This window comes from Dama dama, chromosome 5 (assembly GCF_033118175.1).
Source record: "Dama dama isolate Ldn47 chromosome 5, ASM3311817v1, whole genome shotgun sequence".
In the NCBI taxonomy this organism is placed as follows: Eukaryota; Metazoa; Chordata; class Mammalia; order Artiodactyla; family Cervidae; genus Dama; species Dama dama.
The window spans coordinates 103,688,054-103,709,681 of record NC_083685.1 but is presented as its reverse complement, the minus strand read 5'-3'; the positions used below and the strand labels follow the sequence as shown (position 1 = coordinate 103,709,681).

Genomic DNA, 21,628 nt, shown 5'->3' with positions numbered 1-21,628 from the left:
TCTCTCGTCCTCCCTCTCTGCCGCTTCCTTCTCTCCTGCCGTGTGTCCGTGGCCAGAAAGATGCCCTTCCTGCCGATCCAGAGGAGGGGGTGCCCGGTGGACAGGAGCAGCAGTGCAGGGACACCTGTGACAGCCGCCCTGCTGGCCACGAGGGCGCCTGTTTGGGTGGCAGTCGGCGGTCCCCATGGGTCTCCAACACGGCCTCTCATTTCAGGGAATCATCCTGCCCCAGATGGTGACCGGCGTGGCTGCCAACCTGGTCAACGCCCTCGCCAACTACCTGTTTCTCTATCAGATGCATCTTGGGGTTATGTGAGTCCCGGGGAGTCCTGGGTCAGGGAGCGGGGCGGCCTCCTGTGGCTTTCCAGGGCAGGGTGGGGTGTCCACGCTGACCCTCCTCCTTGGGCCGCTCTGGACCCTGCGGGGGGATGCTGCTCTGGGAGGAGTGACCCGGGGCTGCTGTGTCACCAGCAGGACGGGGAGGGGGGCACCCCTCAGCGTGTTCTCTTCTGCCCAGGGGCTCGGCGCTGGCAAACACGGTCTCCCAGTTCACCCTGGCTCTCCTTCTCTTCCTGTACATCCTCGCCAAGAGGCTGCACCAGGACACCTGGGGAGGTAAAGGCCGCCTTTCTCCTGCCTGGACACGACTCCCGTCTCGGCTCGAGCCCCTGCCCGGTGGCTGTTTGTGTCACAACCGACCGCATCTATGTCCCGCCCACAGGCTGGTCCTGGGAGTGCCTGCAGGACTGGGGCCCCTTCTTCCGCCTGGCCGTCCCCAGCATGCTGATGCTGTGCATCGAGTGGTGGGCCTACGAGATCGGGAGCTTCCTGAGCGGTCAGCGTGGGGCCGGCCGGTGGCGGCTGGGGGACGGCCAGGGCCCGTGGGAAGCACGCAGTCACCCATCCCTCTCCACAGGTGTCCTCGGCATGGTGGAGCTGGGAGCCCAGTCCATCGCGTATGAGCTGGCCGTCATCGTGTACATGGTGAGTGTACAAGCCCGTCCTGGGGTGGGGCTATGTGCTTCCCTCCAAAGAGTGCTGAGCACAGGCGCTCAGCACGTACAGGTTGTGAAATAATTCCTGAAGGGCACATTTCACCCTGGAGCCTGGGAGGGTCCTTTTGTATGGCAGGGGGTGTTCCCTGTGAGCTGGAGGGCCTTGGGGAGACGGTCCGGAGGACTGGGTCGCTGCCGGTCCTCCGACTCCTAACGCAGTCCCAATCTGAAGGACTCAGTTTAATGGCGCGCTTGTCAAACATGCCGACTCTTTTCCTGTTTCATGACACAGATGCAGTGGGGACAGGTGGGGGATAAAGGTGATGGTGCTGCAGGCAGGAAGGGCTGAGCTCCACTCCCACCTTCCTCTGTTGCCTCTGGAAACTCGGTGACACTTGTAGGTTAGACCCCCAAGGAATGAAAACAGATGTTTGTACTGAAGTTCCTAGCAGCGCTGTTCATGATTGCCAAGAGATGGCAGTGTCCCACGTGCCCAGGCATGTGCCTGGGGATGGCTGAGTGGACCCCATGTGTGGACAGGATGTTGTTCAGCCAGAAGAAGGAAGAGGGTGCTGATGCTCTGGAGGAGAACCCTGGTCATCAAAGGCTTTGACTCTCTTTTACTGAAAGCATCAGCTGGATGTTCTGAAGGGCTTTGTCCTCCCCAAGTGTCACCTTAGAAATGCACCTGGGAGGTGGGAACAGAAGGGCCCGTGGTGCGGGAAGGACCAAGGTACACACAGGTGTGCGTGTACATGTAGGACTAACTGGAGGACTGATTCTCAGCATCGCTGTCGGCTCCCCTCCTCGTTTCAGGTCCCCACAGGCTTCAGCGTGGCTGCCAGTGTCCGGGTGGGGAATGCACTGGGGGCCGGGGACATCGAGCAGGCCAAGACATCCTCCGCCGTCGCCCTGCTGATCACAGGTGCCTAGACTCAGGGACGTGCCCACAGCCCCCATGCCCTTCCCTGCAGACCCCCTTTCTCACCGTGTGCTTCTCCTGCCATCTGACCTCCAGGGCTCTTTGCTGTCATCTTTTGTGTCCTGCTGTTAGGCTGCAAGGATGTTGTGGGTTACGTTTTCACCAAGGACCGGTGAGTGTGGAGGTTTTCCTGAATCTGCAGCAGAGATGGTTGGTGGGAGCTGGGCCTCCTGGGTGGTTGCATCTTGGTGGGGAGCCTGAGTCACCTCCAAGATCAGACACGCAGTTGTTACCTGGAAAGAATGGATAGGACGTAGGAACTAATTTATAATCTAGAAGCCAACTCAGTGGGCATGGGTGGCGGTGTACGTTTCTGCTAGTGGAGTACTCACATCTATTAAAGATGGTAACTCCCTTTGGGTACCATCGCCTCCATCTTCACTGAAGTACTTCCTTCCCAACAACACAAGTCATCTTGGTGGCCCAGAAGCTGCCCGAGTGCCTGGATGGCAGTAGTCGTGTAATGTGTTTGTCCATCTGAACTGAAGTGGAACTCTCACCCCTGAGCTGTTTCCACACACCATATTATCAATCAATCACTGAAGAATTCTTGCACCAGCAAAGTCCCCCGTGCTCTGCAGATCCCATTAGGTTGGTTTGATAGCTTTCGTCCACAAGGCCACAGTGCATGCTGACTTGGTAGCTATATTGTGCTGTTACCCCGTCCTTCTTTTTATTTATTTATTTATTTTTGCTGAACCATGTGACATGTGGGATCTTAGTTCCCCAACCTGGGATCGAACCCACACCCCCTGCATTGGGAGTGCAGAGTCTTAACCACTGGACCACCAGGGAAGTCCATAACCTGGGATTCTTTTGTCAGCAGTTATAAAATGTAGAGTTGACTTGTCCCTCCTAGATTCACAAAGCAGGTGGTGTGGACGAAACTGACCCTCAGACTCTATGCCTCAGAAATCTGTCTTTTGACTTCTGGTGGTGGGTTGTCACCTTTCAGCCTCTGCCGTTTTGCTGTGAAATGTCTGAATATCCCTCACATCAGAGTGAGTCAGATGTAACCAGAGATCATGCTCAGCTTCTTCGCTTGATCAGAAGTCTGTCCTGCAGGATGGCTTCAGCAGGATCTGGTAGGAAGTTTGATTCTGAATCTGTGCACTTTTGGAAAATCAAACAGAGCAGGGAATAGAGTGAAAAACAAGAGGTCCACCAATGGGATTTTTGATGGAATTAGGAGACATAGAAAACTCACAAAATCAAACTAGTTGTGATATGGCCAAGCTCAGCTGAAACTGGCAGAAACTAATGACACTTTCTGATGATGACACAGATGCCTGACCCAAACAAAGGTCAAAAAGGCAGTGTGCCCCGCTATGCAGTCAGAAATGGGGAAATTACTGAAAAAACAAAGTTTTTTTAAAGCAGAAGAGACTAGTTTGCACAACTTTTGCAAGTACATTTAAAATCTGGGGAAACAATTTCTCAAAACTTGTGCTACCAACAAGGACCTACTGTATAGCACAGAATTATACTCAATGTTTTGTAATAACCTATAAGGGAAAATAATCTGAAAAAGTATATACATATGTATCTGTATAACTGAATCCCTGTGCTAACACCTGAAACTAACACAACATTGTAAATCAACTGTGCTTCAATACAAATTACAAAAAAAAATTTAATTAAAAAATCATTCTAAAAAAAAAATCATTCTAGAAAACATAGGAGGTCTAAATAGATCAACTTGTTTAGATGAAATAAGAAATAGTTATTTTTAAAATACCAGGGAACTTCCCTGGTGGTCCAGTGGCTAAGACTCCAAGCTCCCAATGCAGGGGGCCTGGGTTCTATCCCTGGTGAGGGAACTAGATCCCACATGCTGTGACTAAGAGACCCTGGATGCCACAGCTAAGACCCAGTACAGCCAAATAAATAAATAAATTAAATATATATATATATATATATTAAAAAAGCACCAACTCCAGGGACTTCCCTGGTGGTCCAGTGGTTAAGACTGCGCTTCCAGTGAAGGGGTCCTGGGTTCAGTCCCTGGTTGGGGAACTAGATCCCACATGCCTCGCAGTATGGCCAAAAATTTTAAAAATGAAAATAAAAGCATCAGCTCCAGAGGGTTTCAAAGGAGAGTTCTATGAAACCTTTAAGACGTAGATAATCCCAATGCTGCCTTAACTGTTCCAGAAGAAGGAAAACTTCCTCATTCTGTGTAGGAAGTGAGTATGTTGGTACTGAAAGCTGACGAAGTTTTCACATTAAAAAAGAAAGCAATCCACGGGCCAATCTTCGTAATTAATATCAATTTTAAAATCCAAAATAAAATATGAGTAGATAGGATTCAGCAGCACATTAAAAATAATATATCCTGATGGAATATGAATATAGAGGCTTCCCTGTTGGCTCAGTGGTGGAAAGTCCGTCTGCCACTTCAGGAGACACAAGTTTGATCCCTGGTCCAGGAAGAACCCACTTGCACAGCAAGTAAGCCTGTGCGCCACAACTACTGAGCCTGTGCCCTGGAGCCTGGGAGCCTCGACTACTGAGCCCATGAGACCTAGAGCCCGTGCTCTGCAATAGGAGAAGCCACTGCAATGAAAAGCACCCCACCACCATAAGGAAGGGTAGCCCCTGCTCACCACAACTAGAGAAAAGCCCACACAGCAACAAAGACCCAGCACAACCAAAAATAAATATATAAGATTTTTAAAAAGTGAATGTAATATATGAGGCAGGAAAATCAAGGTGCAGAACACCATGGAGAGAATGTCAGAACATGAAATGATACATCAAGTCCAGAAGGGGAAAGAAGAATATGTATTTGTGCTTGCTTTTATTTTCATGAGCACTGGACAAATACAGTGCCCAGAACTGTTCCTTGGTTTGGGGGCAGGTCACGGGAGGACTGGGCAAGGAATGGAAATAAAATTTTCCTCCAAATGCTTTTCACATTGTTTAATTTATTTTAACCATTGGCATATGTTACCTATTCAAAAAGCAAAATAACATTTGAATAAAAGAACTGTACTTCTGTTCTTGTTTGGCAGGGAGGGGTGACCATCCTGTTTTGTGTTAGATTTCTTAATTATTTATTCATTCAACCAACATTTACTGCCAGACAACATTGTATGTTTCTTTGTTAACCACTTGAGGGAGTTGGGAATACTTGGCCGTTCTGGCTCCTGGCAGTGTTTTTCTGTCTCTAGCTGTAGAGGTGAGGGTCAAGGCCGGCTCTGTAAACTCTATCTGTGGCCTTTAGAACTTTCCAGCCTGGTTCCCTGGAGGGAGCCTGACCCTTGTCCTGTTGTGCTTCACTCAGACACTTGGAGGGGACATGGGTGGAATTGTGTGAAAAGAAGGATGGCTCTATAACCCCCATTTTATTTTGTGGGGTGCAGCAGAGGAGTACAGAATCACTTGATTGATTGACTTTCATTTTAATTTTATTGGTGTCTAGTTGATTTATAGTATTGTGTTAAGTTTCAGGTGTACAGCTAAATGAATCAGCTATACATATACATATATGCATTCTTTTTCAGTGAAATCATTTGGCTGAACTGTTTATGTTGACCACAGGGACTGTATGTTTTCTAAAAGTCTTGAGATACTGCATACAGTGGTTTCCACTGCAGACCAAGACAAGGTAGGACTGTCCCTGAAAAGGATGTTGGCTAACCTGAGTCTGTTAGCTACACACAGAAACGGAGCCCTGCCAGGCAGTCACAATTATGGTCACCAGGAACCACACTGCCCTCCTCTCTGCCCACGTCTGCCTCCCAGTCATGCTCTGCTTTGTTCTCCTAACAGAGAGATCATCTCGCTGGTGGCCCGGGTGATTCCGATTTATGCAGTTTCGCATCTCTTCGAAGGGCTGGCTGTGAGTACTGTGCAGTACCTCCTCAGCCACCTTTACGATCCTCGAGTTTCTGCTAATGATGGTAGATTTTAATGGAGAAGAGCGGCCAGGGAGGTGGGATATTCCTCTCACATCCACTTCACGAGGTCCTGGACTTGAGGCAGAGTCCCCCGAGGTGGGGGGTGCCGGGGTGGGCATCATGGGGAAGCCTGAGCCGTGTTCACACAATGACCGGCGTCTGCCTGCAGTGCACCTGTGGAGGCATCCTGCGAGGCACTGGGAACCAGAAGGCGGGCGCCGTCATCAACGCCATTGGGTACTACATGCTTGGTCTTCCCATCGGGATCTGTCTCATGTTTGCTGCTGGACTTGGACTGCTGGGTAAGCCTCCCCCCAGGGCAAGAAGAGCCGGGATCACGGGCCCGGGAGGTGGCTGTCAGAGCTCGGAGACAGTTTTTGAGATGGGGCTTTAAAAGAACAGAGAAACGGGTGACTGCCCAGTTTTGATTTGTAAAATAATACTTGGGCGTATATCAGCATTAATACATGATTACACTAAAACCTGAGCACACTAGCGCTGGGTGCAGTCGAGACAATGCTCGCCTGTATCCCTCAGCTCCTGGCCAGCTCAGAGGCGGAGACGTCATCTGATACGGAGACTCAGCTTTCAGATCAATGTGTCTCGTATGTTGCACATTTTTCCAGTTCAATAATATTTTAATGAAAAATATGGGAGATGTCCAAAGAATGGAGTTGCCAAGGCAAACTTCATTGGTGTAGAAAATTATTTATTCTGAGTTTCTGGCCTTATTCATATTTTTGAAAATTATTTTAAATCTTATTTTCTGGCAGCTTGTGAGATCTTAGTTTCCCGACCAGGGGTTGAACCTGGACTCTTGGCAGTGAAAGTGCCAAGTGCTAATCACTGGACCTCCAGAGAATTCCTGGCATTATTCATATTTTGGGGTTTGCCAGTGACATAGCTAAGGAAAATATTAATATTATAGGAATTCACTTTAAAGTATAGACCTATGTCCCAAGAGCTGTACTAGGCCCACTCTGCTGTTTAACAAAAGCTCACCTACAGAGTGTACAGCATAGAGAGAGGTAAGAATCACCTTAAAAAAATGTTAGGGTACAAACTTGCAGTTGGAAAATAAGTCCTGGGGGTGTGATGTACAGCATGGTGACAGTCGCTCTGTCGCTCTATCTTGTCCAATTCTCTGCAACCCCATAGACTGCAGCCCACCAGGCTCCTCTGTCCATAGGATTTTCCAGGCAAGAATACTGGAGTGGGTTGCTATTTCCCCTCCAGGGGATCTTCCCAACCCAGGGATTGAACTTGCATCTCCTGCTTTGCTGGTGGATTCTTTACCACTGTGCCACCTGGGAAGCCTGCAGTTAATAATACCTTGCTGTATATTTGAAAATTGCTGAGAGTAGATCTTAAAAGTTCTCTTCATAAGCAAAAAAAATTGTGTAGCTGTGTGAAGTGATGGGTGTTAACTGAATTTATGGAGGTGGTCATTTCACAATACATACAAATATTGAATCATGATGTTATACACTGGAAATAATATAATGTTATATATTGATTCATATATAAAAAATGTTGGGGGGAACTTCCCTGGGGGTCCAGTGGATAAGACTCCTTGCTCCCAATGCAGGGGGTCTGGGTTTGATCTCTGGTTGGGGAACTAGATCCTACATGCTACAATTAAGACCCAGTGTAGCCAAATAAATAAAAATTAGTATTTTTTTTAAAAAGCTGGGGACTCTGAGGAAGTGAGGGCTTTGTGAGAAGACAGTGGACACTCCCTATACCAACTGGTGTTGAAACTTGTGTCCCCTCTGGCAGGACATACTGTCCACCTACACTAGGAGCCCTGAGAAGCGTCAGGAGCTACAGGTTTTCACGGGCAAGGACAGAAAATCACAATGGTCATCCTAAGTCCCTGAGGCTTTTCCAACACCAATTTCCCGGGTCCTGCCCAGGGAATCCTGATAGCCATCCCATTTCAGCATTCCTCCTTGAGTCAAACAGGAATCTTTTCAATAGTATAGTGAAATCCTTGGAAATTTAAGTCCTAGCTTTCAAAATACAGCTGGAGGTAGCTGGTATGGGCTTCCCAGGTAGTGTTAGTTGTAAAGAACCCGCCTGTCAGTGCAGGAGATGCAAGAGACACGTGTTCAATCCCTGGGTCAGGAAGATCCCCTCAAGGAGGGCATGGCAACCCACTCCAGTATTCTTGCCTGGAGAATCCCATGGACAGAGGAGCCTGGTGGGCTAGAGTCCACGGGGTCGCACAGAGTCAGAAGCGACTTAGCACGAACACTCGCATGTAGCTGGTTATCTAATGTTTAAGACGGTGGGAGGAGCTTGTGGTTTCTGTGGAATGGGAACTTTCAGAAGAGGAAGGCTTTGCTTCCACTGGGACCACTGTAGGAGTGACAGGTTGACTGTTCTAAATATCAGGCTGATCACACCTGTAAAATGCAGTATGGGGTGATGGATACCAAGGAGCAGAGTTGAAAAACATGCACCAGATCTGGCCACCCAAGCCTTAAAGCATGAGCCCTATCTAGCTCTCTTCACCTTACCCAGATCTAGCCGGCTACATAAATGTAGACCACCCACCAGGGACCAGCAAAGATTCTTCATGCCCGGTGGTAGCACAATTTGATGGAGACTCCATGGCAGGTGGCAGGGGAGGGGGAGGGAGCCACAGTGGGACAAAGGGGAGGCCCAGAAGTGGAGCGTCCTGTGTGCCTGGTCAGTGGGCACATTTGCTTTTCTCTGGGTGGTCCTAAGTGGGAAAACGGGGCAGAAACTAGGGAGGCTGTCAGTTACAGGCCAAGGCTTGGACATTCTGCATCAGTTATTGCAGAAAGTATTTAGCACATCCCTAAAGAATGATCTGGCCTCTCAGGAGTCTGACGAGAAGCAGGCTGGCTTCTCCGCTGTCAGTTACAGGTAAGGGCTTGGCTTCCTAGACAGGTTGCTTTAGATTGTGAGTCAGAGGTCTACTTTTGTATAAGATCTGATGACGGTGACCACTGTCAGCTTGGATATTCAGTCTCTCACAGCTTGGAGATTCTGACTCTTGGCCAGAAGAACCCTTGTCACTCGGGTCCCCCTCTGGGTCCTGTGTAAGTGTCTGGGGCAGAGTTTTTGGGTGAAAGCAGTGTCTTAGCACCTGAACTGCCAGGGAATTCCTGACGTCTACGTTTGTAGAGTGGCAGAGTTTGTAGAGTCCGCTTGGTTGAGGAAGATGGGACAAGGTACTGGGAGTCTGGAGGTACTGTTAGAATGTGTTTGTCCTGGAATATTCACTTTTCCTAATAGCCAAGCATTATGGTCACACAGGCCAAAAACAGCCTCCAGATATTTGTTCTGAGATCCACAAACCCAGGAGTGGCCTCAGGGTTCTGGGCTTCCTAGAAACTCCTGGAAACCAAGAGTGAGCAGGGTGGAGGTTTCTGGCTCACTGTGGGCCCCTCCTCTGCCGTAAGAACAGATTCTCAGAAGTGATTTTGGAGAAACACGCTCCCCAGGGCAGCTGGCTTTCCACTGAGTTAACTTCTGTTAATTATCCCCACCTCCAGGTCTGTGGTCAGGAATCACCATCTGTACCATCTCTCAGGCTGTGTGTTTCCTTGGCTTCATTGCCCGGCTAAACTGGAAAAAAGCCTGCCAGCAGGTAACTATGGGCGCTGCTGTCCTGCCCTGGAAAACACACAGAACCAGCTTTGCCTTTCTTTCCCTTATTTTAGAAGGTTTTTTTTTTTTTTTAAATTATAAATGCTACCTTTTCAATCATTGTTTTATTGAAGTGTAGTTGATTTACAATGTCATGTGAGTCTGAGGTGTACAGCACAGTGACTCATTTATACACACACACACAGATACATATACATATACATATATATATATACTCTTTCAATTTTAAAAATGTTTTTTATTTTTTGGCCACACCACGTGGCATGTGGGATCTTAGTTCCCTGATCAGGGATTGAACCCATACCCTGTGCAGTGGAAGTGCAACATCCTAACCATGACTGCCAAGGAAGCCCCTTTTCTTTTTCAGATTCTTTTCCCTAATACAAAATATTGAGTATATATCATTGCTGTTTTAACTGGGCTTATTAACTCAGGTGTGAAGGACATCTGTTCCCCTTTGTTTATTCATTCAGTAGAAGAACAGAGGGTCGTTTCTTCCCTGGGTCCTATGCTAGACTTCTGCCTTGCTCCTGAACAGCCCATTTCAGGACAAGACTTAGAAGTGGAGAGAAAGGTGGGGTGCCAGCAACTATATCCTATTTGCCTGGCTGCAGTTCACAGGGTTGCAAAGTCAGACACGACTCACCCACTGAACAACAAGATAAGATCCCCGTGGGCATCTTTCTCTATGAACTTTCTAGGGTCAGGGCAGCATGTTAAGTAGGTGATAGAGAAAATGAATGAAGGAAGAGGAAGGGAGAATCCTACAGTTGGTCCCCGACTTTCCTCGTCTTTTTTCCAGCCAACCTTCCCCATGCACTGGCCCCGCGTCAATCATTAGAAAAGAGGATTCCACGCTTGTTAACTGGAGAGGCTCCTGTGTTACCTGTCAGTGAGAGAAAATGGCTGGGTTTTTCCTCAACGAGGGTCAGGCCAGGTGTGTGACCGCACTGTGATGGAGCCTGTGGACTGACGTGTCTCCTCTCCTAGGCTCAGGTACACGCCAATCTGAAACGAAGTATGGCCAGGAACAGGACGGCTACTTTCCCTCAGGACCCACTTTGCCCAGGTATGATACACCTGCTCCTGCTCTTGGAAAGGCCCCTCTAGGTGTCCACAACTAGATTTGCTGTGCTGAGCTCCCATTTAAATAGGGAAATAATGTCTCAGCAACAAACGATAGGGAACATCCAGTTTCAGGTCAACAGCTGAAGTTTGTTTGCTTTAATTGCCGACTCAGACATGCTGCCATAGATGATTAAGAGTTGCAGGTGATCAGTTCAGTACTGGTGCAAGCGTTTAGGGTATTTTCCTTACTGTTCCTCTTCTGAAGTATCATGAGACTAAATCTAGGTCTGGGTCACTATCCTGTCTGGTTCTTAGAGGGTCCTTTACTGGGAAGGCTTGCATCTCCCGCCCCCCGACCCCAGCCCCACAATGTGCTGCGAACATTCTTGAATCACCTGTTAGGTCATCCTTTCCTCCACTGACCTTATTTTCTTTATGCGATGCTAATTTGATGGTTGCTGGCCCCTTGAACATTTCCCCTAAGCCTATTAAACTAGGTTTTCCCTGGTGGCTCAGTTGTAAAGAGTCCACCTACCAGTGGAGAGGTGCAGGTTTGATCCCTGGGTCGGGAAGATCCCCTGGAGGAGGAAATGGCAACCCACTCCAGTATTCTTGCCTGGAAAATCCCATGGACAAAGGAGCCTGGCAGGCTATAGTCCATGGGGTCGCAAAGAGTCAGACATGACTTAGCAGCTAAACAACAACAAAAACTCTTAACCTAAAGAGCTACCTTACTTGGCTTTTTACGCGATGGGGCAGAGCCCCTGCTGACCCCAGCTGGATCTAGTCACTGTCTGTGGGTTTGAGGACAACACTTGAGCCAGGATTTTCTTTATTCTCCATGGTAGCAACTGCTTCCTGAATTATCATTCTCCCAGCTGGTACTGCATACGTGCTTTTCCTTTTATACAGATGAAAAATATCCTTTTAAGGTGCTGAGTTCCTTTTCCCCTCCAGTGGGCCCTGAAAACCATGGAGGAACGTTGATAAGAGATGTTGGACAGAAAGAGGAGACTCAGTCGGATCAGCAGATGCACCAAGAAGAGTGTCTTGAAATCCATCCCAGGGCTGCGTGGAGGTTGTCTGGGAGGCAGCTGGTGCTGCGGCGGGGGCTCCTGCTCCTAGCAGTCCTTGTCATCTTACTGGTGGGGATTTTAGTGAGAGTCTATGTCAGAGTTCCATGATGTGGCAAGAGAGAGAGAAAGCCAGGCCAAGGGATGCTTCTGAGCTTAAACGAACAGAAATTCATTGACCCAAATGTTACTAAGCTGTGCTCATGGATGTCAAGAACTGAGAGTTCCAAGAGTTCCAAGATATATTTCTGATGAAGAAAACGAACAAAGGTAAAAAGTATGTGCGAGTCCAAGACAACGTTTGGGAGATTACATCCACCATCATTTCCACCAAGGATCACTGTTTACCGGCTGCATCATGTAGGGCTTTGATGTTTCTTCTGCTTACTATTTTTTTAGCCACAAACTCATATACTGAGCACTTAAAGATTCTTACTATTTGAATTATTTAAAATATATTTTACAATATATCTTCCTCATGCCTTAGATTATTATTCAGTGGGAAACAATATTGTTAATATTCCTTTGGACTCCAGATCTCAGGTACCGAGGGCGGTGGATGTGCTTAAGAAACTAAAAGGGGAGAAGACAGATTACCAAGAAGAAAGGAGTCAGGTGGCATCAGTTAGTTTGCCCGTATTCAGGGCCTGTTTGATCATTGGTATGGACCGATATGTTGCGGTGGGGGTGGGGGGAGGCGGCGGGGAGGGAAATGAAGGACCTGCACTTTGTTTTTTTTTTTATTTATTTATTAGCTGTGCTGGGTCTTCGTTGCTGCTCGGGCTTAGCTGTGGTGGGTGGGAGCTACTCTAGTTGCGGGGCTACTCTCATCGCGGCAGTTTCTCTTATTGTGGAGCATGGGCTCTAGGGCACACGGACTTCAGTAGTTGAGGTCCTTGGGGTTAGTTGCCCAAGGCATGTGGGATCCTCTCAGACCAGGGATAGAACCCGTGTCCCCTGCATTGGCAGGTAGGTTCTTTACCATTGGACCACCAGGGTAGTCCCAGAACTTGGTTTTCCTAAAGTGGTGGGCAACCGACAGAAATACAGTGTTCAAATTGCTAATTCAGGCAAACTGGAGGGAGAAATCAGCCCCTTTCCTATGTTGACAGAAAGAAGGGCCAAAAAAACTGAAAAGTAGCAAAAATGAAGAGTGTTCTAGGAGAGGGGAAGGTTACATCCCTGGAGGGCTTCCTTTATGGCTCAGATAGTAAAGACTCTGCCCGAAATGCAGGAGACCTGGGTTCGATCTCTGGGTGGGATCCCTTGGAGAAGGAAATGGCAATCCACTCCAGTATTCTTGCCTAAAGAATTCCATGGACAGAGGAGTGTGGCAGGCTACAACCCATGGGGTCTCAAAGAGTTGGACAGGACTAAATGACTACACTACATCCTGGGCAGGCCCTATTCATGTTGTTTGGGTGGTTCTCATTTTAGAAAAGGCACAGGCTTTTATTGGCTGGCTTCCCTTGTGGCTCAGTCAGTAAAGAATCTGCCTGTAGTGCAGGAAACCTGGGTTTGATCCCTGGGTTGGGAAGATCTTCTGGAGAAGGAAATGGCAACCCACTCCAGTACTCTTGCCGGGAAAATCTCATGGACAGAAGAGCCTGGTGGGCTGCAGTCCATGGAGTGGCAAAGAGTCGGGCATGACTGGGCGACTAACACTTACTTACTTGTGTATATCCAGAAGGTTCCTGGTGGATCCATCTCAAAAAAGATGAGATTCTAATGAACGTGCCCTTCTCCTTGATTTTGGGGATCATTGGGAAAGTCTTGGAGTCATGAAAACCCCATCACTGCTAACTCTTAGCAGGCAGGAGGACAGTCCACAGAGGCCTTGGATTAAGGGGTGAAGCTTGGATGCGGGCGTGGGGTGGGGTGGGGGGTGGGGAGGTGTGCTGTTAGCCAAGCGAGGGTCAGGACCTACTAAGTTCGCTGCCTGCAGGGTGGGGACCAACAGCCAGGCCTGGCCTTTGCTGGGAAAGACCAGGTAACCGGGAAAGGAGAAAAGTGAGTGCTTCTTGAGTGAAGACACCCCGGGGCAGGTTTTCGATGTGTGTTGGGGGTGGGGGGCAGTTCTCTTAAGGCCCTCATTCCTCTTGGGTCAGTAAGTGGAAGGCCATCTTCCAGACGAAGGCTGCACCCAAAGGGGCCCTCGCGATGGGGCCCCTGCGATGTTCCCGTCCCGGTTTGTCGTGCCCTCCCCACCCCTCGCCCTAGCCACCGGAGGTTTCTCACGGGCCCGCCAAGTCCAACGAGCTGCAAACTGCTGGCACCTGGGGAGGGCAAGCCCAGGAGAAAATGCTTTGACTCGGCGTGGGGCAAGGAAATGCCGACTCCAGGCCTCCTCTCTTCCAGTACTTTTCCCACGCGCCCCCTCGAAGGCCGCCCCTCCACCGAGCCCCGGGGCTCATGGAACTGCGGGGGTTACCCCCCCACCCCCCGCCCCGGTCGGCCGCGGCGGGGGCTGGGGGGGGCAGAGGTGGAGCCCCCTCCTCACCCGACCCCCTGCCCCGCCCCGCCTCCCACGCGCTCCCTGGGCCAACGAAGGCGCCTGAGCTCAGGCCCCTCTGGCGCCAGCATGCTCACCCCTGCCCCCTCTGCCACCCAGACCCCTGCGGCCCCCCGCTGGCGCGAACGCCTGCAGGCCCAGCGAGGACCTTCTCCGCCTGACGTGGGGCGGCGCTGGCGGCGCTGGCTGGCCCCGTGGTGAGTGCGCGGCCCGCCCCCACCCCCGCGGTTCCCCTCTCCGCGGTCACCCCGTGTCCCCCGCTGTCCCTCATTCCGCGGTCACACGTGGTCCTTCATCCCATGGTCCCTCCCCCGCGCCCCCCCACCCCATGTCCTCCCGGACCGCGTTGTCCGGCCCGGACAGGGTCCGGCTCCGTCTGGGCGCGGGGGCCGTTGTAACGCGCTGCCTCCGCCCCTCGCCCACCAGTTCCCCACGCGGCTGCTCCTGTTTCTCATCAGCACAGTGAGCGCAGTGTTCTGCGGACACCTGGGCAAGGCCGAGCTGTCTCGGTAGGTTTTCGCATTCCTTTCGTTAGGACTGAGGAGAAAGAAAAACCTGTCATTTAAATTGTCTTGTCTGGCACTTGCACCTTTATGGGGTCAGAGCTTTCCCTGAGGGTTATCATCAGATTTGGAAAGAGATCCTATGGACTACTTAGGCGTTTTCCTTACTCTCAAACCAGCCCCAGGAGACCCACCTCTAATTATGCAAGAAATTTGTAGCCTTGAGACAACTCTGCAGATAAAACAGGAAGAACCGCATTTCCCCCTTTATTATGAAGTTAAACTAGGTAACTTATCTACATCTAGGCTGGCTGCCATTAGTTAGAATTAGTTCATTCAGCTCAGTTCAGTCGCTCAGTTGTGTGACTCCTGGCAACCCCATGAACAGCAGCATGCCAGGCCCCCCTGTCCATCACCAACTCCCAGAGTTTACCCAAACTCATGTCCATTGAGTTGGTGATGCCATCCAACCATCTCATCCTCTTGTCGTCCCGTGTATGTCTTTGGAGAAATGTTTGTTTAGGTCTTCTGCCCATTTTTTGATTGGGTTGTTTTTCTGGTATTGAGCTGCATGAGCTCCTTGTATATTTTGGAGATTAATCCTTTGTCAGTTGTTTCATTAGCAATTATTTTCTCCCACTCTGAGGGTTGTTTTTAATTTTTTATTGAAGGATAATTGCTTTACCGAATTTTGCTGTTTTCTGTCAAACCTCAACATGAATCAGCCATAGGTTATACACATCTCCCCTCCCTTTTGAACCTCCCTCCTCTGAGGGTTGTTTTTTTTTAAATTTTGTTTATAATAGTCTCCTTTGCTGTGCAGAAGCTTTTAATTAGGTCCCACTTGTTTTTATTTCCATTTCTCTAGGAGGTGGGTCAAAGAGGATCTTGCTGCAATTTATGTCAGAGTGTTCTGCCTATGTTTTCCTCTAAGAGTTTTACAGTTCCTGGCTTTACTTTAGGTCTTTAATCCATTCTAAGTTTATCTGCGTGTATGGTGTTAGGAAGTGTTCTAATTCCATTCTTTTACAGCCTTTCTTGATGCTGATCTTAGGAAGTTTCTCTTGTAGACTCACACCGTGCACAGCCTGTGATGGAAGCCCATGCCCCAGACAAGCACAACAGGCTCCAAGAGATACAGCAGCAGTCCTGTGCGTCTTCTCTCACACAGGCTGCTGGGAGGGAAACTCGGATGTCAGGACTGGGTTGACTTGAAGCAAAGCCATCTGTCTCTGACCAGTAACTTGACTTGGATCTAGTAACCAGGCTTGAAGCTGTAGAGGAAGAGTAACACAAAGGTGCAATCTGTTTGCCCCCAAAAGGCTCACATGTGACTTTTTATTCAATCTAAGACTCTTTGAGAGATTGACATGCTTCATCTTTCTCTCTTCCTGGAAGGCAGAGGTGTCTCAGAGATTTTGCCCCAACACTGTGAACCTGGGCTCCCCACCCCCCCACCCTACCCCCCTGCATTGGGAGTGTGGAGTCTTAGCCACTGGACCACCAGGGAAGTCTTGAAGTGTGAACTTTAAAATGGTTATGATGTTAAAACAATACACCATATAGTCATGACTGGAGTAAGAAGTGGAGAAATGGCTAACATGGTGAATTTCACATGACATGTACTTTGCCCCTAATAAATACAAATGAGAAGTAGTAGAGCTGGAATATGTGAAAGATGGAAACCTGTTTTACATATACTAGGAATTCCACAGGGAGAGGCTCTACTGGTGGGGATGCAGAATTCAGACATTGATGAGAGAGACCAGAAGAGGACTGAAATGATAATAATGATATTATATTCAGCAATAACATTGTATTGGAGATTCTAACCTGTGCAATTAGGCAAGAAAAGGAAAATGCATTGATTTATAAACTGAATGGCTGGCATGGCTTTCCTGTCCTGTTGTTTGTGGATTTTTCTCCAGCAGACCTCTCCACTACATAGGAAGGTTCAGCGGGCAGCTCAGTACAGATGTGGGCTTGGTCCCATGACGTCTTTATTTTAGGGTTTATGTGTGGAGGGCAGAGAGCAGCAGCCCTGCCCTCCCCCACCAGCTCACCCCACCTCCCATCCCCCAGGATGAGAAGGACTTAGCTCTGCTCACACCACCAGGGAGCTCTGGCACTTTGCTTTTCTGCTCGCCCAGTCTCTGTGCAGTGACCTCAAGGGAGGGGTGGTCAGTAGTGGGGTCTGGCTGAGCTGCCTGTGACCCAGAAGTGAGTCTCCAGCACTGCTTACCACTGCCTCCTGGGGCTCCCCTGGGAAGAACTGGTGGGACCTGGCCTTCTTTTCTGTGGTCCTTCCCTCTTGCTGAAGCTCAGCTGCTCATTTATGTTCAGTGTTGTTAATGGATTTTGTTTCTGTTAAGCACCTTTACTGACATTTCTGCAGCATTTTGGGAAGGAAGGGGGATAAGCATGTGAGCTGGCCATTCATCATGAGCTGAAGCCAACACATATACTTTGGACCCACAAGTCTTGTAAATTTTTATATAGTCAGGTCCATTGTTTCTCAGATTCTTAACGATTTTTAATACGTAGGTTTTTATCAACTTCACTTAAGTTGGCTCTCCAACAGCAACAAATTAGACAGTTCTTTGGAGGATGCTGCTTCTAGTAGGAACAATAAGTTAAAGCTGACGTGTAAATATTACAAGCAGACATGAGATTCAGTTTGGTTCAGTCTCTCAGTCGTGTCCGACTCTTTGCAACCCCATGGACTGCAACACGCCAGGCCTCCCTGTCCATCACCAACTCCCTGAGTTTATTCAGACTCATGTCCATTGAGTCGGTGATGCCATCCAACCATCTCATCCTCTGTCGTCCCCTTCTCCTCCACCTTCAATCTTTCCCAGCACCAGGGTCTTTTCCAATGAGTCAGTTCTTTGCATCAGATGGCCAAAGTATTGGAGCTTCAGCACCAGTCCTTCCAATGAATAATCAGGACTGATTTCCTTTAGGATTGACTGGTTGGATCTCCTTGCTGTCCAAGGGACTCTCAAGAGTATTCTCCAACATCACAGTTCAAAATCAACAATTCTTTGGCGCTCAACTTTCTTTTATAGTCCAACTCTCAAATCCATACATGGCTATTGGAAAAATCATAGCTTTGACTAAATGGACCTTTGTTGAAAAAGTAGTGTCTCTGTTTTTTAGTAAGTTGTCTAGGTTGGTCATAGCTTTTCTTCCAAGGAATGTCTTTTAATTTCATGGCTGCAGTCACCATCTGTAGGGATTTTGGAGCCTCCTAAAATAAAGTCTGCCACTGTTTCCCCATCTACTTGCCATGAAGTGATGGGACCAGATGCCATGATCTTCGTTTTTTGAATGTTGAGTTTTAAGCCTACTTTTCACTCTCCTCTTTCACTTTCATCAAGAGGCTCTCTAGTTCTTTTTCACTTTCTGCCATAATGGTGGTGTCATCTGCATATCTGAGGTTATTGATATTTCTCCGGGCAATCTTGATTCCAGCTTGTGCTTCATCCAGTCCAGTGTTTCTCATGATGTACTCTGCATATAAGTTAAATAAGCAGGGTGACAATATACACCCTGACGTACTCCTTTCCTGATCTGGAACCAGTCTGTTCTTCTATGTCCAGTTCTAACTGTTACTTCTTGACCTGCATACAGGTTTCTCAGGAGGCAGGTCAAGTGGTCTGGTATTCCCATCTCTTGAAGAATTTACCAGTTTGTTGTGATCCAAAGGCTTTGGCATAGTCAATAAAGCAGATGTTTTTTGGAACTCTCTTGCTTTTTCCAACAATCCAACAGATGTTGGCAATTTGATCTCTGGCTCCTCTGCCTTTTCTAAATCCACCTTGAACATCTGGAAGTTCATGGTTCATGTACTGTTGAAGCCTGTCTTGGAGAATTTTGAGCATTATTTGATAGCATGTGAGATGAGTGCAATTGTGAGGTAGTTTGAACATTCTTTGGCATTGCCCTTTTTTGGGATTGGAATGAAAACTGACCTTTTCCAGTCCTGTGGCCACTGCTGAGTTTTCCAATATTGCTGGCATATTGAGTGTAGCACATTCACAGCATCATCTTTTAGGATTTGAAATAGCTCAACTGGAATTCCATCACCTCCACTAGCTTTGTTCATAGTGATGCTTCCTAAGGCCCACTTGACTTTGCATTCCATGATGTCTGGCTCTAAGTGAGTGATCACACCCTGGTGATTATCTGGGTCATGAAGACCTTAGTTCTTCTGTGTATTCTTGCCATCTCAACATTTTCTGCTTCTGTTAGGTCCATACCATTTTTGTCCTTTATTGTGCCCATCTTTGCATGAAAAGTTCCCTTGGTATCTCTAATTTTCTTGAAGAGATCTCTAGTCTTTCCCATTCTGTTGTTTCCCTTTTATTTCTTTGCATTGATCACTGAGGAAGGCTTTATTCTTTCTCCTTGTTATTCTTTGGAACTCTGCATTCAAATGGGTATATCTTTCCTTTTCTCTTTTGCCTTTTGCTTCTCTTCTTTTCATAGTTGTTTGTAAGCCCTCCTCAGATGACCATCTTGCCTTTTTGCATTTGTTTTTCTTGGGGAATGTCTTGATCACTGCCTCCTGTACAGTGTCACAAACCTCCATCCATAGTTCTTCTGGCACTCTATTAGATCTAATCCCTTGAATGTATTTGTGACTTCCACTGTATAGTCATAAGGGATTTGATTTAGGTCATACCTGAATGGTCCATTGGTTTCCCCTACTTTCTTCAAATTCAGCCTGAATTTGGCAATAAGGAGTTCATGATCTGAGCCACAGTCAGCTCCTGGTCTTGTTTGTGCTGACTATATAGAGCTTCTCCATCTTTGGCTGCAAAGAATATAATCAATCTGATTTCAGTATTGACCATCTGGTGACATCCATGGGTAGAGTCTTCTCTTGTGTTGTTGGAAGAGGGTGTTTGTTATGACCAGAGCATTCTCTTGGAAATACTCTGACGTGAGATTAAAGCCAGTTTATGCTATCATCCATGTTTCACTAACAGCCCCCGAGTGCAGCAACCATATCACAGAATGACAACAGATAATCCTGCAGGTTGAGTAATGGTCTGTTAAAAAAGCAGGCAAGCTTAGAGCTTCAGATTTCCATAACCAGTTATTAAAGTTTTTGCATCTGAAGGGCCATATTCAGTTTAGTGGGTAATTAGACACAAGGAATGCTGGACATATAATGTGTTATGAGGTCAGATTTCATCAGCTTTTGCGACATTCCTAGAGTGCCAGGTTTGTTCTGAGTGCTTGTTTCACATGGGTCATATAATTTTTTTAAAGGCTTTACTTCTTTTTTTGAAGCTCCAATACTGAGGCCACCTGATATGAAGGACTGACTCACTGGCAAAGACCCTGATGCTGGGAAAGACTGAAGGCAGGAGAAGGGGACAACAAAGGATGAGACGGTTGGACGGCATCACTGACTTGATGGACTTGAGTTTGAGTAAGCTCTGGGAGTTGCTGATGGAATGGGAAGCCTGGCATGCTACAGTCCATGGGGTTGCAAAGAGTTGGACATGACTGAGCAACTGAACTGAACCTCTTTTTTAAAAAAAATATTTTTGGCTGTGCCGGGTCTTTGTTGCTGCACACAGACTTTCTCTACTTGCAGTGAGCAGGGCCTGTTCTCTAGCTGTGGTCCTTGGGCTTCTCCCTGTGGCGGCTTTTCTTCCTGTGGAGCACAGGCTCTAGAGCATGTGGGCTTAGCATTTGTGGCACTTAGTTGCCCCACAGCATGTGGAATCTTGCCAGACCAGGGATTGAAACTGTGTTCCCTGCACTGGCAGGCAGATTTTTAACCACTGGACCCCAGGGAACTCCTGGTTCATTTAATTTTTACATATTACTTCTATATTTACAGTTCACTAAATCTTGTAGAATGTAGCAAGGTTGAATGGACTTTTCAGAGTGTGTGTTTAGCTAATAAGGGAGGTGCTTTGCCCTCATACCCAGCATCTCTAAGAATCTTGCAAGTTTGCTGAATTCATTAATTAGTACTAGTATTTTTATGTGTATGAATTCTTCAGGATTTTCTATACATAGGGTCATGCCATATACAGACCTGTAAAAATAGTTTGACTCCTTTACCAATTTCAATGCCCTTTATTGTTTCTAGACTTACTGTTCTAAAACAGGATTTTAACATTTTTAATTTTCAGTTTCACTTATTTTTTAAAAGTTTTTATTGGAGTACAGTTGATTTACAACGTTGTGTTGACTTCGGCTGTACAGCAAAGTGAATCAGTTACACATTTACATATAAATATTCTTTTTTTACAATAGGTCATTACAGGGCAGTAATTTTATTTTTAATTAAAAAATAACATAGGACTCCTCTGGTGGTCCAGTGTAAGACCCTGCTTTTCCAATGCAGGGGGTGCCAGTTTGATCCCTGGTCAGGGAACTAAGATTCCCACATGCCATGTGGTGCAGTCAAAAGAAAAAAAGAGTACAGTTATAATTTACAGGATGCGAGATAATTTTTCCTGAAGGGCCTTTGCAGAAATACACTGTTTATGTACATTATGTTGTTTATGAAATTTATGAAGACATTACATACCATCTCCCGTTTGCTCCATCAGACACCTGGAAAAGTTGGCACCTGAATAGGTGAAGCAGTTTCTCACAGACAGCAGGTGAGGAGAAACGACCTGAGCCCAGACAGTTGCCCCTAGAGCCACTCTACTTACCATGGTGCACGTGGTCTCCCCCTGAGGTCTGAGTCCCTCATTCAGCCCGCAGACTCACTGACACCTGTGCATGGCGGCCTGGGCAGTGCTGGAACCCAGGGAACACAAAGGTAAGCAGGCAGGATCCCCGTCTGCTCTGAGCTCACCCCAGGCTCTTGGTGTTTACTCCTCTGTTCTTTGGCACTTTCCCCACCTTTTGCTCAGGGATGCAAGCATTCCCTGAGCACTGAGAGATGATCCTCTTCTTGTCCTGTCCCTACTC

The 21,628-nt window shown here is 47.7% G+C and overlaps 1 protein-coding gene and 1 long non-coding RNA gene across 3 annotated transcripts in view; one reads left to right on the top strand and one right to left on the bottom strand.

Moving 5' to 3' along the window:
* SLC47A1 (solute carrier family 47 member 1) overlaps positions 1-12,076 on the top strand; it is a 28,326-nt gene extending 16,250 nt beyond the window's left edge. The window contains exons 7-17 of the mRNA XM_061141092.1: positions 215-312; positions 518-615; positions 722-835; positions 917-984; positions 1,812-1,920; positions 2,014-2,089; positions 5,752-5,821; positions 6,049-6,181; positions 9,407-9,501; positions 10,512-10,590; positions 11,547-12,076. Coding sequence (XP_060997075.1) covers positions 215-312; positions 518-615; positions 722-835; positions 917-984; positions 1,812-1,920; positions 2,014-2,089; positions 5,752-5,821; positions 6,049-6,181; positions 9,407-9,501; positions 10,512-10,590; positions 11,547-11,773 — 1,167 coding nt within the window. The 3' untranslated portion in view covers positions 11,774-12,076. The remainder of the gene's footprint in view (positions 1-214; positions 313-517; positions 616-721; positions 836-916; positions 985-1,811; positions 1,921-2,013; positions 2,090-5,751; positions 5,822-6,048; positions 6,182-9,406; positions 9,502-10,511; positions 10,591-11,546) is intronic.
* Positions 12,077-15,022: 2,946 nt separating this feature from the next.
* The window catches only part of LOC133057276 (uncharacterized), a 34,954-nt gene continuing 28,348 nt past the window's right edge, over positions 15,023-21,628 (bottom strand). Inside the window, exons 4-5 of one of the 2 annotated variants that reach the window (XR_009692994.1) lie at positions 21,367-21,454; positions 15,023-15,951 (exon numbers count right to left, since the gene is read on the bottom strand). This is a non-coding gene — a long non-coding RNA (uncharacterized LOC133057276). The remainder of the gene's footprint in view (positions 15,952-21,366; positions 21,455-21,628) is intronic. The other variant, XR_009692995.1, reaches the window with a different exon arrangement.